Below are 16,535 nucleotides of genomic sequence, written 5' to 3'. Positions count from 1 at the left end.
CCCCCGCTGCTTCCCACCACATGCACGCCGCAGAAACACAGCGTTATTTTCCCCCTACTGCATCTGGTTTTCATTCATAACACAGGATGCAGACACACTACCGTAAAACGCCAGTGCTTTAGAATCGATTTCGTATAACCCCGAATATCTGCCCGGTGGAGGCTTTTTTGTGTATGCCACAGAGACAGAAAACACATCTGTTCTGCCTGTTTTTGTTGTGCAGGGGCCAACTGAGGAGTGACGGCGCACAAACGAAGCCGTGAGACAGAGAAACCTCCTGTTCTCCTTGAGCAAGGAGACGTTTCTTCATGCAGATTCAGAGAGAACGGCTTTCTGAAGGATAATGATTGATTTTCTTCTGTATTCACTATTGCTGTCGGTTCTGCCACTCTTTCAGTCATCACAGAGTAACTCCGTGGTAAGTGTTTTCCATTTTGTTGATTTTTCCAGAACTTGATGGCAAAATAAGTCACACTAGCTTTCATAATGAGATTTCCTGACTATATATTTAAGTTTCTATGCTAGCCTTCTTGTTCATTGTGTCAGCATCGACACACATAACTGCTAATAACTCATTTAAATTCATTGATGTATTCTTGAAGTAAGCATAACGATGTTCGTCTACACGACTCTTCTTAATTTTTATGGTAAGGGAATGTGGCATTCCTAAGAGTTAGAAGTGAGTTTCCTTTTTTCAAAACAGCTATGAAAAAATACTTTGTTTTTACACCTTTTATGTTTTTAGTACCTTTTATCCTGAACTGTAAATTGCAACTTGTTTCTGTTCTGAGTTTGACTGAGAATTAACAACATTGTTATAACTTACTGTATTTCCTGTGTTTAATATACTTAAATGGGGGCCTTTATTTTAGTGTATAAATGTCCATGAAATACAGTAAAAAAAAATAAAAATAAATTAATAATAAAAAAATCCAGTTTTAATGAAAAGGAAAGGCTTTCCTGCCTGTGTCTTATTCTTGGCCAGCATGCTGATACTTGAGATCTTTAAAATCCTTGTGAAAATACTTAAAGAAACAGCGCTTCACTAACCAAACCGGGCTCATCCTGCATTTTTGTTGTCTCATTGATGAGACTTACATACAAACTGTAGACTTTGTCTACCACACAGTTGTACATTTGACGCCTCTTACTTTAAAGTTGTGAGACATTTTAATGAATGATTGTTGTCTGGCAGGTTACTGATAAAAGCAACACCACACTCAACCTATTGGAGATACTAAGAGATGAATTCCAAGGTGCTGATGTCAAAGTCCAGGGCAAACTGCCCTCCAGAGATATCAGCCTGGAGAAGTGCATGATGCCCTGTGAGATGACAGCAAAGCTCATGAAGGAAGAGAAACACTCTCTGTGCAGTATGTAATTATGATGACACTGTCTCATATTGCCTTTAGGCATCTCCTTAAAGATGCATGTCTTTAAAAATGGCCACAGATTTCCCCCTACTCCTTCATTTCACTCATGTGCCCTTCACTTCAAGCAAGAAACCATGAGCATGTGTTTTCCTCATAGCCCATTTCATACCTTGCAGACATAACCCACTGGCTGCAAATAAGCAGTCCTAGAATCAGTACTGCTCCTTAATGACTTTTACAGGAAACCTGCAGCATTCCCTTGTTTCCTACACACGGAGTACCAGGAAGCTGATCAGAGACATGATGGATGAACATCAGAGATCATTAGAGTTTCTTTCAAATCAGGTAAAAAAACAACTTTGCTTGCCCATCTCCCATGGCATGGATCTTAGTCATTATTCAATATTCAATAGATAAGCATTTCCATACCATCAACATGTGAAGGGTACAATCGATGTGGATATAGCAGAAATCATATTTGGCTTAGAGCCTGATGAAGGGATCACACCTAGCCATGAGCCAAGGTCACTGACCCCTCATTTGGGTTGTTGAAATCTGTGTGTACACTTCACATTGGGCTCATAGGGAAGTGGCTTATGCAATAAAGTGGAGATAGGCCACGATTTTATTACTTTAAAAATGCACAGTAATTACCAGTGTGTAAAGGTAAGCATACATTTCACTTGGTGTTTTAATGCTTTTGTGCTGTCAAAGGTCAGAGAGCTTATGAACAAGGTCCAATCACTTAGCGTGGAGGCCCTGAGGAGCAACGCTGAAATGTTCACTCTGAAGCCTGTGCCGTCACACGGTAAAGAGAGATGCATCATTTATTCATCATAAAGGCGTGAGCTTCTTTCCACTAGTTTCGAAAGGTGTGTCACTTTGGTAACAGTCGAGACCTAAGGGGCCTCATGGGAAAGCAGAACTCCCTGTTCCACTCTCTGTAGTAACCCGCTGTCATAAGCACTTGGGTTTTATAACAGTACTTGTCAGGGTTGTAGCTGCACTACGCCTCTGAGGAAATTGCACCTTGGGAAATTTTTGATGTTCCTACTGCAGGTCAGTTAATGGCCAAGTGACAGGCAGTAAACAGTGTTTATTTTATGGTGCATATATTAAATAGTCACATCCCTCATGTGTAGCTAGTACATTCACATGGGCTAATCAGGAATACAGACTTGACTACACACAATGCACCTTGTTAAACACGTGACCGTACAGACTGGTTATGTAACTCAGTCACGTTTTCTCAAAATTGTGAATAGCCTCCAGCTAAGCGGTCTTTCCCACCATAGACAGAGCAGCAGGAGTTGCACTCTGAAGCTGCTTGGAAGCACCTGGGCCCAGTAGGGGGATGAGGCCCTGAAGTCCAACCCAACAGAATGGCTCAGTGGTAGTACCTCAATGCTGTAGTGATCATGTTACTGACCTTATAACCGGGTGGTTCTAGGTTCAAAGCCCAGTTAGGGTATTCCTGGTTGCTCCCCCGGACAAGGTATTGAACCTGAATTGCTCCTTAATAACTGTCTTTGTAAATGGAATACTGAGAAAATAAAGGGATGCTTTCTCCTGTGTTTTTGTCCAAGTCACACGTTCCTAAAAAGGCCTTGCCTTTTACCAGATGACTTCCAGCTGTCTTGAGTAAAAGTTGGGTTGTTGTCTGTCAATTCCCTCTCAAGTAGACAGAGAATGCTGTCCAAGGATTCATTCAGCTGTGATAGCCGTTACCACTAGCTTTTCCAAAAGACCAGAAATGCTGCATTTTCTCATACTGTAAATGACAACCCTCCAGAAAGGTCCAAATTCCTAAGAGTTTGTGTAACGTGTCTGCTGGGTCTACATTGTTGGTATAACACAGTTGGCAAGGATATCAAGGCCAGTTTTCCCAGAGGTCTTTGCTGTAGCACCCTGGCTTTAAACATACTGCACAGTGAAGAGAGCTGCTTTCAACCGTTCTCCTCCAGTACACCAGATCCAAAAGAGGCCTTATGCTGAGTTAGGAAAGTGAATGGAAATGTAGCATGCATAAGATTTGAGGATCACTCAATAAAGATGATTCATAATTAGTCTTTTGACTTTGATCATTGCGTTTGATCATTGCCTTTCCTCTGTCTTTTAGGAAGGGATTGCAGTGACATTAAGGAGACAATGGATGCTGTTGCCAAAATTCCCAGTGGCATTTATATAATCCAACCGGAGGACACTGATTATGCTTTTGAGGTAAAGAACACACAACTCTGAGTATTGCTGAAGATAAACATGCTGGACATGAATAAAAACACATCTTTTCTGTGCTTAATCAACCCAGTAATGAGGAAGATCAGTGAGACAGAGGACGAACGTGAAATAAATAATAATTGAAGGAACAGGGCACAGTCAGTCTCTCCATTAGCATAGCAAAGATCCACAGCCGTTCTTTACACCAAAAGGCAGCAATACTCATCAGTATGCTGCTTAAGTCCTTTTTGGCAGATATGATGCGGTATGACCTTCCCATTGTGATCCAGCTCTGATTGAATTAGCATCTCCATCTCTTGATAGGAACAACCGTGTCCACTGTCTAACGGTAACACTAATCAGATGGGCTTTGCGGGAACTGTAAAGCTTTCCCCAGCCACAGTTTACCATCGGTATCTCCTGTTTAGTGACAGTCCAGATAAATGTCACATGCCTACTCTAAAATATGGCAGGAAAGCATGGTGATAAGAGGGATGTAATTTACTTTGCTTGTTTAGGACAGGGAAAGATATTTGTAGTGGTGTTGAGAATTTTCTTTTGTGAGTTATAGCGTCCTCTTTCAATGCAGGTTTTTTGCGAGATGGATTACATGGGAGGTGGATGGACAGTCATCCAAAGACGGACGGATGGCCTGACTGACTTCAAACGAGCCTGGACAGACTACACTGATGGATTCGGACATCTTCCAGGTAAGAGTCACTCTTGCAAGGACATTTGATATAAAGTGTCAGTGTGGAGGAAAAATAGGAAAAGCAGAATGTATATCACAGTTGCAGAAAAACACAGAACAAAGGAGATCTGTACTGCAATTTCATATAATGAAATCAGTATAATTTCATATAATGAGCATATAACATATTAGATATTTTACAGTATATGCTATTTTGTAATATATTTTGAAATATATTTAATCATTTCCTTTATTTAACTAGGAGGTCCATTGAGATAAAAAAATCCCTTTTTTAGGGTGACCTCAAAAGATATGCAGTTGAAAGTGATAAATTTTATGAACTGTATGTTTTAATGTATATTAAAATCTGTCTTATTCATTAAAATTGTGATTTTAGGCCATACTACTCTGGTAAGGGATACAGAAGTTGTGATTTATGTCACGGTAAACCCAAGGAAAACTGTTCTGAAGCCGTGCTCAAGATTTAGTCTACAAGAATGGAAATGCAGTCTATAATATTATCATTTTGAACAAGCAGTGTAAGCATTTTACTTTTTCCCTAAAGTCTTACAGAAGATCATTCTGCAGTTCTGCAGTCACCAAAATGAATAGAAATGTTTTATGAGACATGGAAAATAGCAAAAGACATGATTACTTTATGCCAACAAGTTAAATAGAAATCATATTGCCGTTGGACTGACTGGGGCTTGTGTGGCTGTACAGGAGAACACTGGCTGGGTCTGAGAAAGGTGTTCAGTATCGTCAATCAGAAGAATACACACTTCCAGCTGCACATTGCCCTTGTCTCCCAGGACGATACCAATTCCTATGCGTCTTACGACGACTTCCGGATTGACGACGAGACCAAGTTCTTTGCGATCCACCTGGGCAGATATGCTGGCAGTGCAGGTCTGTGGAGATCACGTTTCCTGCTTACTTCTCCTCAAAATGTCTCTGGCGTTAAATGGCAATGCAGTAATGGCTTGCAGTATAGTGTTAAGCAGCTGTATTGTTACCAAAGGATTACAGGGTTGAATTCTGCAGGAGACGCTACAGTACCCAGAAGTGTTCATGTTTGACTCCTGGAGGATATACTACAGGTGCACTCAGAAGTGTGCAGGTTCAAATCCTAGATTGGAAATTGATGTTGTACGCAGAGATCTGCAAGTTCCAATCCACAATGGGACTCTGGTGTTATACCTTGAAGAGAAGTACTTTATCAGAAATGTTTCAGGAAGTGTCCAAGAGTATTAATGGAAGATAGATTCACAATTTAAGTGATCCTGGATAACAGCATCTTCAGAATGCGTCAGTAATATAAAAAAGGATGGTGATAAATTCTGTGTCCTGACAGGGGATGCCTTTCGAGGGTACTCGCAGGAACAGAACCAGGACACGGCGCCATTCAGCACGTCTGACATCGACAACGACGGCTGCAGCCCGCTGTGCACGTTCGAGGGCCAGGCGGTGGAGAGCTGCAGCGTCCAGCAGAACAACACAGGCTGGTGGTTCAACCAGTGCGGCCTGTCCAACCTCAACGGCAGCCCTCTGGACAGTGACCTCTGCACCCAGCCCCACATCCGTTGGGACACCTGGACTCAGAATGGAGTCGCCGTCAAAATCAAGGCTGTGACCATGAAGATCAAGAGAGTCTACAGCCCTGTCCCCAGTTAGGCTGACAGCAAAAAGCACGCTGGCATTCTGGTGTCAAGTGACAGGGAACCATGGCAGGTCTTGACAGATAGAGGTCTTCACCACTGTCTTGAGAAAGTATTTTCATTTCATGCTTTCTGTAATAAAGCCTGTTCTGGGTATAAAGATGTTCTTCACTGTGATGAAGGAAAGAAGCTTTTTTCAGCATGGCTACTGCAATGAGTTTGGTTTACGTATGGAGGCTCTTACTAGCAGAAATGGCTTGATCATGCGTAGTAGGGACCTCAAACGTGAGAGGATCAGGAGTGAATAAAACCACTTTCACACACAACCTGACAAAAGCAGCCATGATATAACTTAGCACTTCACACAATCATGAGAAGTGCAACCATACAGATTAGTGTTGATCGGCCTTCCGAGTGAGACCTTGAGAAATTGTTTAGAAGCGTCAACAGCATACAATGGAAGGCTCCATAAAAGACTCCTGGTTTACAAGATAGAGCATAGATGCAGCAGCAGCTGGCGGGGTCACACCTTTTAAACAGCAATGCTTGGGGCAGGAGGAGGTCTTGGAACACCTGGTAGATGAGCCTGAAATTAAGGGAACCCAGGCCTATGTGGACCTGGAGAGAGAGGCCCAGAAAAGCCAGGTGGAGGGAGTGGAGCTATGTACTCAATGTCTCAGGGTTTAAACAACTGGACATAAGATAGATATGGGGCATGAACAAAAATGCTAACGATAACAATACTACTTCTAATAGTAGTAAAACATTAATATAATAATAATAATAATAATAATAATAATAATTATTATTATTATTATTATTATTAGGCCAGGAAATGCTGAGGTAAATCCTGCACCAATTAATGAGTGTCAGACAAGGCTACACTCCCAACTGTTACAGGAGCCTGACGTGGCAGAGTGGAGCTGTAACAGCAGAGCATATGGAAACGTTTAGGAAGGTCATTTGACTCCTGCTCCCACAGATATTTCCACACAGAGGGAGCATCTAGTTAAATGTTCTGTTTGACAAGGTTCAAATGGTGTGCGTTACTTTCAGGGGTAGTAATGTTTAAATGCACCTCTTTCAAACTGTTAACAGGAGAAATAGACCAAAAAGTCAGGAGTACTAACAGTCATACCCCTATTTATTTGTGTCCAGTGTCCACTATTCACTGTCCACTGCTCCTACCAACTCAGCAAAACAGGTCCGACTTACACTTGCATGGGGAGCAAGGATACCCAAAGGACACATAAAGTCAGTTGACTTAACTTTAGAGAAAATGAGTTACAATGAGTGAAAATCATTTGTTGAATATTTGTCTTTACACAGATCATAAACTGCCTCATACATAAAATTGGACGTTGATATCCCGAAATTTAACTAGCTTTGAGGCAGGAAGGGTAAGTGCTTCTCAATTTCGAGGGCATTGCAATAAATACAGTAAATCAGTAGGTGGTGCTGTTTCATAATACTTCATTTTTTTCAGGAGTCTCTCCCCAAATCCATAATGATGTTTAACTGTGGTGAATTTTCTTCTTAATACAAAACAACGATAACAACATAAGTAAAACCAAACAGGGGCTTGCTGTATCCTCTAGTGTGATAATTAAAAAGGCATTGTGATGTGATAATTTGACAATTTTCACTACCATAATCGCATAATCTCAGTCGTAAATTTGAAGTATTATAATAAATATCTTACTGTCTTTGCCTTAAAAGATACATAAAAATATCAGTTTAGTAAAAGCCATAAAGCCTTTTTTGCCAAAAGCATTTTTGCAATTTGCAAAGAGCTATTTTTCAGCAAAAAAAAAAAAAAAACATTTGAATGCTGCTAATGTACCTAAGGGGAAATGACACACAGTCGTATGTTTTTATGAGGCCTCAAATCATCGGTATCTTGTGATTATTCTCTTACAGTTTGGCTTCCATATGAAATTAAAGAAGGTCTAACCCACTTGGCTACAGTTACACTTGTAAAGTATTCAGCTTGCATTCAATTTGGTCAGGTTTATAAGTATCGTGTTTGGTGCAGCATGAACTTTGAGAACCAGTGTAACAGAGAGTGTACAATGTACAGTGGCAAGGTTTTTTTAAATACAAATTGAGTCACATGGACACTATCTATCCTAGACAGCTATAAATACATTTTCAGCTCCTGGGAGTTTCATAACCTAGCATGTAAATAAATGTCTATAATGCAATAGCACTCCTAGCTAAACTTTGTAAATTAATTGATTGTGACAATATGCACATTGCAGGCTTTAATTGCAAACATAGAGACGAGGAGGTAGGTTAATTCTGGTTGACTGAACAGGATGGCATCAGGATGGATAAAACAGTACTGTTTGTATCTAGCAGGCATACTGGTTGTTGTGAAGAACTTTCAGGCTGGCTGATATTGAATAAACAGGGAGGGGACGAGCCTGACTGGGTCCAGGATGGCTGTGGAAAACTGGATTCCATGCTTTAGGGAGCATGGCAAACATCTGGGTCACGGGCAGCTGATTTAAGATCTGTAACCAGACCCTTTCATCTGTGAACAGCGTTTCCAGCAGCCCCATGGAAGGTTCTCACACTACAATGGGATCAGCAGGTGGAACCATACATGCTAAACTTCTACAGATTCTGTAAAGATGAAGGTTCATGGTTTATGGACACTGCAGTGCATAATGACATAGTGCCTGAATATCTCACTGCTCTGACTCCAGATCCATAGCGCAGCAGTCAAAAAAATGAATATGAATGAGTCATCTCTATATAATGTGCTACCTAGCTCCAGGAAGCTCTGGTGTTCTGTAGTCAGATATGGAGGTCAGGAGAGGTCAGAATAAATATGAGTGGCCTGAAACACATGTGTGGGCAGCTAATCAGGTTTCCTCAAAGGACAGTGTGGTCTGCACAAGAGTTCACCATCACTACAATAGATACTTCCTACTTTTACGAAGACAAAAAACGTCACCACATGCGGTTTGAAACATCTACCTCATCAGTAGTAGGCCCAGTGCTATGGGGGGGGGGGGGGGGGGTGCTTAGGGGTGGATTGCAGTCACGACCCTCTGTATTTTCTCCTGGTGCTAAGCCTGATTAGGAGTCAGTGTTAACCACCAGGTTCATTATAAACAGGATAGTTTAAATGCAGAAAAGACAAGGGAAAAATAAAAAGATGAGCTTTTCTGTCAGCAGAATATTTCTGCTCAGCAGTCAAGCAGCCCAATAAGTAATTTTTTGTCATCCTTTTCTAAATGCCTAAATGACTGTTTTCGGGTGGCAGCTGATTCTCCTTGGGTGGTTTGTAGTAGTTGTAGTCTTTTTAGTTTTTGGGGAGGTGACTGGGTGCCTGTGAGGCGGACCTTTCGTTCTGTGGATGTGGGCGGCCCATTGTTCGTTCAGGGAAGCGCTGTGTGTGCAGCAAGCATAATGAAAACCCATGGAAGTGCTGTATAATTCCGCAGACACTGAAAAGATTGCAGGCGGTGGTGAGCAGAGCCCAGCTGGGGAGCCAGACCCCATGCTGGAACGGTTTCTTCTTATTTTATTCATGTAAACAAGAGACCGACCACGTGTGCACAATTTACATCTGCTCTGTTTATACTGGGAGCAGCGAATACATTTTGTTTTCTCTCAGACTAAACAAAGTGTTCAAACACGGGAGGTGTGAGCCAGGTCCCGACCTGTGGCTAGCAAGCAGACACAGGCTGCAATATGGGGGTGACTCTGGGACAGGTTCCTGTGGACATTAGACATAATACAGCAGCGCAGAAGCTGACCAACATTTCATGCCAACCAGCCATGTTCATGGCTAATTCAGCTGGTGTGCTGTGCCTTTGGAGGCCTGCTGATACAATGGAATTGTGTGCTTTCTGTTGGTGCCTGGTGTGAATACACCTCAGCCTAGAAGTATCATCTGCAGCTCTGGACTGTTTCTTTTCAGTGAGTGTTCACTCTTCTGTGTCTCTCTTCCATTCTTTTACAAAATAGGTTTTACACAGTGAAATGCACAGCACAAATGCATGTGTCTGCCCCTTACTGTTTAAATCTATAGTAGCACCTGTTTGCATAGGTGGCTGGTCTAATGGTTTGAGGGGCAAAACTTGTCTGACCGAAAAAAAAAGATGTATATAATTTAAACAGGAATCGAAATTAAATACCATCTGTCTACCACCTTGCATGATATGCAGTGAGGCGATACACAGTGTACATACAGAAACGTGTGTTCAGACAAATGCTCATGCATCCCATTTTTGCCTCTGGCATATTATTGAGAATATTTGTATTATACAAAACGCTATGAATAATGTGGCATATATTATATGCATAGTGAATTATGTGCATTACGTTATGTATGTAAATGTTGTGTGGTATGGAACATGATATTAATACATTGTGAGTTTTTTATAACATGTTAAGAGGAATGTCCCCTCAGAACACAAATAAATTGATGAATTTGGAGAGGTGTATTGAGGTAAAAATGCATCATTTAGCTTGGTCTCACTGCCCTTCAGAAGAAATGTGGAAAAAGAGGAGAAGAGGCTCTTTATTTTCTATAATCTATGTACTGGTGACTGCATGGTCAGGACAGAATTGGACAAGGGAACCTCACATGAACCATTTGGGTGGTAATGTGGCATAGTGGTAAAGGAGCAGGGCTCATAACTGAAAGGATGTAGGTGTAATTCCCCACTGGGGTGCTGCTGTTGTACCCTTGGGCAAGGTACTTAAACCACACTTGCCTTTTGTAAATATCCATCTGTATAAATGGATAAAATTGTAACCTATGTAAGTCACTCTGCATCTGCTAAATGACAATAATGTAATTTAGTGTAATTTGTACACTCACTCGACTGGCTGGGATGTAGAATGAGCAACTCTGAGAATGGCCTAGAGGACAAACAGATAAATTATGATTGCAATGAAAAGGCAAATAACGTGTATGAAAAATGTAGAATTTTGCTGAGTAGATTTTTCTGCTGGAAATATTCAGGTTATTACTAGCGATGCACAGTGATGTGTGTGTTGCTGTGCTGGGGCAGTGTTGATGATGAGCTCTCTCTCCCGAGTGTCACAGTTCTCTAGTGAGTAGGAGTAGGGAGGTAGGTAAATGACCAGCTGCAGCTGGGAGTCACACTGTGGACCTCCGCTCCATAGTGCAGTGACTGAAAGGCACATCTCCGAAAGGCCAGGCCTCCCAGCGTGGCCGCATTGTGCTTCAATGCTTCTCTGCCTAAAATGCTCATTCACTACACTTCCCTTCCTTCCACCTGAGTGTGTTCTCCTATTCCTGACCCAGGTGGGGGTATCCCACTTTAACACCAATGTAGCAAGCGGGAGTGGGAGGAATGTGGAATGCTGATCTTCTAGAGCTGGTAATGGAGCTGGTGTGTTAAACCCAACGGTGTAGAAACATCACTGAAACCTATGTAGTGATGATAGTGTTGAAGTATATCTGTGGATGAACTGTACATTGCAATAATATATCTGTATTATTACTTTCCATCAACACCACTTGGTTCCTTTCCCTGTGACAGTGGAGCTTAAATCTTATCCAATCAGAAGTCTGTCACTGCACTGTTTCCATATAAGCATAAAGAATAATTCCTTCTCCAGCAGGGCTAAGATAGCATCAGTAAGTAAGTACATGTTTGAAATGAGAGACTTCAAACAGCTGCAGTAAGCTTTGAGGCCTTAAAAGGCTTGCTTGGCTCCAACTCAATCACATTGTCCAATGTTATTGTTATGAAATGTAGTTCACTGTAAGGAAATCTCACAGGAATAGCCTAAAAAATATCCATCCATATCCCTTTGATATTAAAAAGGCGTATTATGAGTGATTATGAGGAAAGCCACTATTTGACGTCAAAACTGAAGGTTTCATGGTTGACCTTGCTGCTTATAGTGACATCACCAGAATTAACCTCATTAAAAATGACATTTTTAACAAGGTTTTTTTTCTGCAATAAATCAACTGAGAGCTTCAAGCGTGGAGTGTTGGGGCTATTTTTTCCTCTGTTTTATTACCTTTTCTTACTTTGCACCTTCACAAGTTATTGGACATGTGCATGATGTCCTCTCTCTCTCTATTTTGGGTAGAACCATGGTTCAGTAAGTGCCACATGCTCGCTGGCTTGGATGAGGCCAAAGTTCACAGTCTGGGGCCCACGTGAAGCATGGTGGAGTGGCTGTGAGAAAACCATGCAAATACCAGCGCTGGGGGTGCTGGCCGAGGCTGGCCAAGTTCACGTCCTGGGCCCCGGAAGCGGTATAAAAATAACTCTGAAGCAGCTGTGATGGTCATCAACATGAAGTAACAACAACAAACATCACAAATGACCCAAAACAGTGGCTTCCCATGACCCCCCTGCTCCGGCTTACCTCGACTGGTCCCCCAGCACGCATGCCTCGCAGCTCTGGGTCTGTGGCAGGCAGTGTCAGGGCGGAGGCCAGGAACAGCCTACGCACTGAGGCTCTCATGTGGGAAAGGTTATGCGGGCTTTCTCTGCTGCTTGTGGTTCTGCCGTGTAAAATCTGTGGCTGCCTTCAAGGCTGCTGCGAAATGTTGTCAACAAGAAGTGACGTGAAACAAACTGGCCAGGGTGGAAGAGGAGGGAGGAACATCTTGTTTCATACTGCATCATCTCAGTTTAAGAGCATTCAAAATTACAGGCCATTGCTGGCAAAACATAAATCTGGGGGGTGGGTTTGGTGGTCATGCAAAGAATTACTCAAACACCCAGAGATAAAAAAGGTAAAAGGCTATGCTTGGTTCATCAAGCTAAATATTATCCCTGATTGCAATTTTCAGGTGCCTCTTGTTGCTTTAACTTGAATGATATTATTTCCATTTGCATAAATATAGTCTATTATAAACGATGATAGCAAGGTCAACTACCAAACATTCCCCAGATGCCCTTTAAACCCACCCATTATGAAACCAGTTATGAAAAAATCATATTTCATGATTGAAGAACTGGCTCTGATAGGTCTGCTCCATCTTCATTCATCTGCTCCCTGTGAAGTTATAATCAACTTTCAAATATCACTGTTGGTGTGCAAGGAGTTGCTCAAGGACCCATCCCTATGAATTCTGTTGATTACTTTTTTTTAGAACCCCTTGTAGCTTTTGTTATGCTAACAATGGTCAAACCTATCCCCCTTTTGCTTTTTCTGATATGTCTCGTTTTGAGATCCTTTCCTAAATGTCTGCGCACTAGCTCAAGATCCAGATCTGTGGTCTGAGATGATATTCCTCCTGGCTACGTCCTTTGCCTATCTTGGACCTTCCACTATACTTCAGAATCTACATTCCCCATTGCGAGAACTGTCACCTCCTAAAGCCCCATCTTATTACATTGTCCCCAGGTGTCCCAAATGTTGAGATGGTCTGAAACTGTACTGATGGACGTAGGCTCTAACACAGACCACTGACTGCTGTAGAGTGTATTTGTTTGTTTTGGACTATGATAAATAGGATATGAAATGTTTTAGTAACAGAGAATTATAATGGTGTGCAGTACAATTGTAACATAATGTTCTACACACTAATGTTTTGCAGGCTTCCCTGAATGAGGCCTTCTTCCAAATAAATACAGAAGAATGAGCCAAACAAATCACTGTGAAATACATGTTGCTTCAGTAAGCTCTTTCTTTACTGTTGAGCTGACACCCATGCTCCTACCTTAGTCTCAGCCTACATCTTCCCAAAAAACTGTTTTTGAATTTCACACCTTCATTCAACTGCACGAAGAAAATATCACAAGAGTGAAAGCGTTTCTTTACATCTATCAGAACAATATCTGTCACATCAAGCAGATGGCTATCTTCCATGACATAAGTGGTTTAGGTAAAGCTATGCCACAATGCATTCAAACACAATTATGCATGGTGGATGTTCTGCGCTGGTTGTATCACAGTAAGTCACATGCATCCGCACATAACTGAAGAGCCTTTTCTCTCATACTCAGCTTGTTTATACCCTTGCCCATTTGAATGTTCAGGAACTGCACAGTTCTAGGTCACACTGACTTAGAGCAAAAAGGGCATGTTCATGTTCATCCATTTTAGTTCATGAAAGATGTTAGTCCTGATGATAATTTACATTTACATTTATTTATTTAGCAGTGGCAGCATATTCCCAGAACTCAATTTGCCAGTTGGAAAACAGCTACAAAATGAAAATGAAAAGCACAACGGTCAATTCAGTGCACGACAGGAATCATCCGTTTTGTTTTCTGTGCTCGAAAGTATGTGCTCTCTTCAGTATTTCGTGGACACAATGCTAACGCGTTTGTATTTTTCGTGGACAAAACGCGTTACGGTGTTACATTGTTTCGTACTGAATTTATGCGTTTCGTAGCACAGAAGGCATTTTGTCTACGAAAAAAGATTTGTAATTGGCGGCGACTCACAGTTTATTGACAAAATTATGTTAAATGATAATAAAAAGTAGGTCGCTTTAACATCTAAATTTCTTGTATTACAGTAGCAATAACCTTAAAACTGCAACTGTGCACCCATCCTAAAAATCGAATGCTTAATTTCACAATCGAATGCCAATTCAATGAACGAAGCTTCGAAGCTTCGAATTTTTCAGTACAGCCGTAGTAAATAAATTGAACAACAACAACAACAACAACAAAAACATTAACAGCTCTGAACCAAACATTTAGTGCTCCCTGCTTGAAAGCACCAATTAATTCCAACAACATATCCAAAAATACTGATAATTAACTGGGGATTAAAAAATAACCACAATAAATGGAAACAATTTTTCCAAATGGTACAAAAAGATTCCATTTTATACATTGGAACTGTGAAACGTGATATCCACTCAATGCCAGACATAAAGAAATTTCCCAGAATCCCTTGTGGGGTCAGGCTGAATTGGAATCTTGGGGCCATATTGAACAGGGGCGAGGGCACTCTTTTCTTGTCATACAAGAGTCCCCAGGATGGCTGCTGTCAACGGTTCTCACAGATGACAGGGCTCACCACGGCTCAGCACGAGCCCACAGGAAGCCCAGGCCCTCTGGAGATCCAGCTCCGCACCCTCAGGAATCCCAGGTCTGCGCTTCATCACTGGGGTTGGATGTGCCTTGAGTGCACTCCTCTCAAACGGGGCCAAGAGGGAATGTCCATCATCATGAGCAGGAATTCAGTGTGCTGCACGGAAGTCTCTCTCACCAACATAACCAACATTAATCATGTGTCAGAACACATTTGGTGCAAAAAATGTAAATTGTAATCAAAACTGTCAATTCTTACAGCTTCCCAGGAGAGTTATTTATAAATATGCCCATAAATACATAATACAGGTTATCAACCCGTTCCAAAACTCCCTATTAGCTGAACAGAGCTTTGTAGGACCACACACAAAGATCACAGAATGAATGCCAACTGCACATAATTGAATGAATGTTCCACAGACACACACACACACACACACACACACACACACACACACACACACACACACACACACACACACACATACATTCAACACCATGCCTGAGCAAACATTAACTACACATCAGAACTGAGTGTGGGCCCTTTTATTCATAACTATAATGATCACACCGTTGCTCATTAATTTGAAAAGGCCTGAAAAATTCAGATCATGGCAGAAATGGGTGTTTTCTGTTGCAAAACACAGCTGTACTCTCAGTATTAGCTGTCCCTGTAAACATGGCTCAGATACTGTGCATGTAGAGACGGGCAATTAATCTCAGAGATCACTGCAGATCTGAAAATAAAAACTGCCTCTTACCCTGAGAAACACAGTGCAGAATTTCAGCCAGTTGCTTTTTATTCCCTGGAAGATTAATCAGTATATATATATATATATATATATATATATATATATATATATATATATATATATATATATATATATATATATACATATGTTTTATGTATATTTTACATATATATGTTTTATGTACATACCTTGGCAAATTCCACTGGAACAGAGGTGTGGTTTATTTAACACCATGCCCTTGTGTGTGTGCTTTTCATGTAAACAAACTTAAAATTCAATAAGTGAGAGAGGCTGGTTTGCTAACCATACAGTGAAAATGGCCAAAAGATCAGATACATTACAGAGTAACTTAAGTGTCAATCAAAGCGTATTATGTTGTTCATAACTGAAAAGGAGCTCATTTGTTTAAATGAATGAGGACACATTTGTAACCTTCACACTTTATCCCTGAATGTTTTGCGCCTTGAAACTACAACTAAACAATGAGAGAGATCCAGTCTGGGCTACAACCACACTATGGCCTGATCGGTAACGTTCAGTTTTGGCCTTTTAATAGGCTGTTTCTCTCAATTTCAGAATGGCAAGGGCACATACCACTCAGGTGCATTTGAAGCCCAGAGAGTGAGATGCTATCCTACATTTTTGATTTTTTCAACCTTTCTTACAGTTCTTAAACAATGGAAGTTTCTGTACACACAAACAGCAAAACAATGTGCTCAGAATTCTTGTTGCCTTTTCTCGATGCCTGAGAGAGGCATCAACGGCAACCTCAGAGTTTAACTCTGCTATTACTCTAATAGAGATCCCTGGGAAGTAGGTAATGGCTGACTAGTCATCAATTG

The 16,535-nt window shown here is 41.3% G+C and overlaps 1 protein-coding gene across 1 annotated transcript; it reads left to right on the top strand.

The window, feature by feature from the left end:
- The first annotated feature begins 1,177 nt into the window (after window positions 1-1,177).
- On the top strand, window positions 1,178-5,955 carry angptl5 (angiopoietin-like 5). The gene is made up of 7 exons (XM_036523371.1): window positions 1,178-1,373; window positions 1,615-1,718; window positions 2,088-2,181; window positions 3,493-3,593; window positions 4,180-4,300; window positions 5,005-5,190; window positions 5,636-5,955. The coding sequence occupies exons 1-7, from the start codon at window positions 1,178-1,180 to the stop codon at window positions 5,953-5,955; spliced, it is 1,122 nt and encodes a 373-aa protein (XP_036379264.1).
- Window positions 5,956-16,535: the final 10,580 nt, after the last annotated feature.

Source organism: Megalops cyprinoides, chromosome 3, assembly GCF_013368585.1.
Source record: "Megalops cyprinoides isolate fMegCyp1 chromosome 3, fMegCyp1.pri, whole genome shotgun sequence".
NCBI classification, from domain to species: Eukaryota; Metazoa; Chordata; class Actinopteri; order Elopiformes; family Megalopidae; genus Megalops; species Megalops cyprinoides.
Note: the sequence above shows the minus strand (reverse complement) of the source record. Positions and strands in the feature narration are given on the sequence as shown.